This window comes from Nothoprocta perdicaria, unplaced genomic scaffold (assembly GCF_003342845.1).
Source record: "Nothoprocta perdicaria isolate Ctin4 unplaced genomic scaffold, notPer1 scaffold_287, whole genome shotgun sequence".
Taxonomy (NCBI): domain Eukaryota; kingdom Metazoa; phylum Chordata; class Aves; order Tinamiformes; family Tinamidae; genus Nothoprocta; species Nothoprocta perdicaria.
The window spans coordinates 280,601-284,798 of record NW_020455518.1 but is presented as its reverse complement, the minus strand read 5'-3'; the positions used below and the strand labels follow the sequence as shown (position 1 = coordinate 284,798).

At 73.6% G+C, this 4,198-nt stretch overlaps 2 protein-coding genes across 2 annotated transcripts in view; both read left to right on the top strand.

Annotated features, from left to right (window-relative positions):
- The window catches only part of LOC112949155 (actin-85C-like), a 4,174-nt gene extending 3,520 nt beyond the window's left edge, over nt 1-654 (top strand). The window contains exon 2 of the mRNA XM_026041536.1: nt 541-654. Within this exon, the coding sequence (XP_025897321.1) occupies nt 541-654 (114 nt within the window). The remainder of the gene's footprint in view (nt 1-540) is intronic.
- A 987-nt stretch (nt 655-1,641) lies between these two features.
- CAMKV (CaM kinase like vesicle associated) lies at nt 1,642-4,198 on the top strand (the record flags this gene model as incomplete). Its single annotated transcript, XM_026041509.1, has 10 exons — nt 1,642-1,769; nt 2,606-2,737; nt 2,828-2,902; nt 2,977-3,115; nt 3,187-3,307; nt 3,456-3,531; nt 3,607-3,743; nt 3,822-3,900; nt 3,991-4,078; nt 4,181-4,198. Coding segments are annotated over exons 1-10 (960 nt in total), but the record flags the coding sequence as incomplete, so codon positions are not given.

Sequence of the window (4,198 nt, the reverse complement as noted above, 5' to 3'; positions counted from 1 at the left end):
TGCTGCCGTCGGGGCTCTGCCCCGCGGCCGCCCACGCGTGTCCGCGTCGCTGCCCCCCCCACCCGCGCGCACACCCTGCGGGACCGGCCCCTCCTGCGCTGTCGGGGTGCGGGGCTCCGGCCTCCCCCCCATGGGACCCCGGCGCTGGTGGCTCCTTCGGGCCCCCGCCGTGGGGCAGGCACAGCCCCACGCGGGACCCGTGGCGCGCCGGGAGCACGGCCGGACCCCGGGAGCCCCCCCCCGGTACCCGGCTTGGGGCGCACCCCCCACCCCGCCGCTCCAAAGGGAGCCCCGCGCCCCCGCTGCGGCGCTCGCGCCCGGCTCGCCGCTGCCGGCGACTTTTATCCCTGTATTTATATATTTAATTATTCCCCCATTCCGCTTCCCGGGGCTCTGCAGGCAGCTCCGCGCCCTGCGGCGCCGCTGGGCGGGCGCCCCGGCACCCCGGGGTGCCCATCTCCCCGGCGCTCGCTCCCGCTGCCCTTAAAACCACGGGATATTTCGCTCCCCGCTGCGTTTTCCGCCGCTCTCCGCTGGGAGAGCCGGCACCCCGTGGGATGGCTGCAGTCGGGTGGCCCCCCGACCCTCCCGGTGGGAACGGGGTCCCCGGGCGGCTGCGTCACCCCCTGGATGCAGCCGCTGCTCCCCGGTTAGGTGCTGCGCCCGGCGGCAGGAGCCCCCTCGCCTCGGGGTGCCCCTTCCCTGCCGGGCAGCCGGGCATCCCGCCCGGCGTGGGGATGGAGCCCGGGCAGGACGAGCCCTCGCGGCGGCCGCGCCGGAGCCCTCGGATCATCCCGCGGCACTGCCCGTCGCGGCCGTCCGCCCGGCTCGGCCGCCCGCAGCGGCCGCGTTCCCTTGGGGCAGCTCCGGCGCTCCCGCGGTGCCCGCGCCGGCCTCGGCGACACGGAGCGGCCGGTGCCATCGGCACGAGGCGACTTTCCTGCGGCGGCAGCTCGGTGAGCCCGGGGCCAGGCCGGCAAAGCGGCCGGCGCTCATGGCACAGACAGTCCCACAACTATCCAGATCCCGGGAGCGCCGGGTCCGGCGGGGAGTCGCATCCCGCTGTGCCCGGCAGCACCGGCCCCGGACCCGCGGGGGCGCCCGGCGCGGAGGGGCAGGATGCGCCGGAGCCCGCCCGGCCCTGCCCCCCGCGCCGAGGCGAGGTGCCGCGCGCTGCTTTCCCAGCTCCCATCGCCATAGCAACAGGCTCGGGTACCCGGAGCCGCCGGCTCCCGCATCCCGAGCGCCTCCGTCCTCCCGGCGGCTCCGCGCGCCCCGGGGCGCCCGGCGGCGGCCGCCGCTGCCGGTGCCCTGTGGGCAGCGGGTGCCGAGCGAGGCCGGAGCTCGGAGCTCCGAATCCCGCTCAGACGGTGGGAGCGCCGGGACAGGAGGTCCAAAGGGGGTCCCAGGTCGCCGGGGTTGTCACCAAAAAGCCCCTTGAGGCCGGAGCGGGGACAGAGCCCACCAAGAAGCCGTCGTGCCCGAGTGCTGAGGCCGGCACAACTCACCGCACGTTGGCCCGGCCAGCACCGACGCTCCTTGCGGGAGCCGCCGGGCTAAAGAGGCATCGCGCCGGGCCCAAACGGGCTCGGAATACGCAGCGAGGGGCACCGCGATTCCCGTTTGGCGTCGCCCTCACCCGGCCTCGCCGCCCTTTCAGCACCGGGCCCTGCGATGCCGTTTGGCTGCGTCACGCTGGGCGACAAGAAGGACTATAACCAGCCGTCCGAGGTCACCGACAGATATGACCTGGGCCAGGTCATCAAAACGTGAGTGGCTGCGGCGCCGGGACGAGCTGCCCGGGGGCCGGGAACGCTGCCGGGAACGCTGCCGCTTTGGGCGCCCTTCCCGCGCTGCCAGCCCGGCGCTATCCCTCTCCGCGGCCTCGGAGCCGGCTCCGACGGCACCGCCGCTCCTTGCAGCGGGTTTTTTTTCCCGCTGCCGCCAGCCCATCGCTGCAGCCCGGTTCCCATTAACCCCCCCTCTTGCCCGTGCGGAAGCATCCGCTGGGATTGCAGCCGTTTGGCCAAATCCCGGCTCCCCAAAGCCGCCGGTGGGAGCAGGACCTCCCCGCTCCGGGGGAGCCGCAGGGAGCCGAGCGCGGCTGCCGCGGCCCACGTTTCCCGAGCGCTCGGTGAAGCGGCTCCCGCCGGAGGCCGCGCTGACCCTGCGGGGATGTTCTCCCAGCCGGGGCTGGATCGGCGCTGCCTCCCCGCAATGCCTGGCACGAGGGCCCGTGGATTCGGCCGCAATGGATAATAAAAGGGAGGAGTCGGTCACCGTGGGCCCCTTCCGGAGAGCAGCGCTCCCGTTAACTTGGGAGCCGCTGCGTCCCTGCTCCTTCCTTTCTCCTTGCTCGGCTCCCTCCTCCTCCCGCCCCGTGCCTGCAATGGGGCTTTTCCCTGCTCCCCTTTCCCCATTCCCCATTAATCCGGGTGCTCCATGCGCCGCCTCGTGCGAGGGGCGGGTTCCTCCATTCCCCCTCGTGCGAGGGGTGCCCGTGGGTGACTGCGGCAGTTCCTCTGCGCGCGGCTCCCGGGTGGCCCTGCGGATACATCCTGGTGACGCCCGGTTTCCTCCCTCCCCGTTTTCCCTGGCTCCACAGGGAGGAGTTCTGCGAAATCTTCCGGGCCAAGGAGAAGACGTCGGGGAAGCTCTACACGTGCAAGAAGTTCCTGAAGCGGGACGGGCGCAAGGTGCGCAAGGCGGCCAAGAACGAGATCATCATCCTCAAAATGTGAGTGGCGGCGCCGAGGACGCGGTGGGGACGCCGGGGCCCCGCGCCCGGGGGCCGCCCGCCCACCCCGGCGTCTCCCCGGCCACCCAGGGTGAAGCACCCCAACATCCTGCAGCTGGTGGACGTGTACATCACGCGCAAGGAGTACTTCATCTTCCTGGAGCTGTACGTGCGCGGGGCGGCTGGGGGTGCCCACGCGCCGCGCCGCGGGGGCTCGCGGCATCCGGCTCTCCCCGCAGGGCCACGGGCCGCGAGGTCTTCGACTGGATCCTGGACCAGGGCTACTACTCGGAGAAGGACACGAGCAACGTCATCCGGCAGGTGCTGGAGGCCGTCGCCTACCTGCACTCGCTCAAGATCGTGCACAGGAACCTCAAGGTGGGTCGGCCGGCCGGGGGTGCCGGGGAGGGGGACGCGGGCGCCGCACTCACCGCCCGCGCCGCCGGCAGCTGGAGAACCTCGTGTACTACAACCGCCTGAAGAACTCCAAGATCGTCATCAGCGACTTCCACCTGGCCAAGCTGGAGAACGGCCTCATCAAGGAGCCCTGCGGCACCCCGGAGTACCTGGGTGAGGAGGCGCCGCGATGCCGGGGGCAGCACTGGCTCCTTCTCCCTTCCCACGCTGGCGGCGGGTCCTTCGCGCCGCTCCTGGGCGACGTGGGCACCCATCCCGGTGTCCCGGGGGGCTCCTCGGCCACCCTCTCGTGCCCCTGCAGCTCCCGAGGTGGTGGGACGGCAGCGGTACGGGCGGCCCGTCGACTGCTGGGCCATCGGCGTCATCATGTACATCCTGTGAGTGGTGGCGGCGGCGGGGGGACACGCGCGGCGGGGTCCCCGGGGCGCTGAGCCCCCCCGGCGCCCCCGCAGCCTCTCGGGGAACCCGCCGTTCTACGAGGAGGCCGACGAGGACGACTACGAGAACCACGACAAGAACCTCTTCCGCAAGATCCTGGCCGGCGACTACGAGTTCGACCCCCCGTACTGGGACGACATCTCGCAGGCGGGTGAGGGCGGCGGCGCCGGGCGCCCCGCGCGCGCGTCCCCGGCGCCGGGCGGGTGCTGAGGCGGCGCCGTGCCCGCAGCCAAGGAGCTGGTGACGCGCCTCATGGAGGTGGAGCAGGACCAGCGCATCACGGCGGCCGAGGCCATCTCGCACGAGTGGTGAGCGGCGCGGCGCGGCGCGGTCGGGGCGCGCGGGCACGGGCGGCGCGTGCCGCGGGGCACCCCTCACCGCCCCGCGCCCGCCCCCAGGATCTCCGGCAACGCCGCCTCCGACAAGAACATCAAGGAGGGCGTCTGCGCCCAGATCGAGAAGAACTTCGCCCGCGCCAAGTGGAAGGTGGGTGGCTCCGCGGGCGCCGCGGGGCCTCGCCGCGCGCTGCGGCGGCGGCCTCGAGGCCACGGGGCCAAGGGGGGACACGCGCCCGCTGTCGCCCCGCAGAAGGCCGTGCGCGTGACC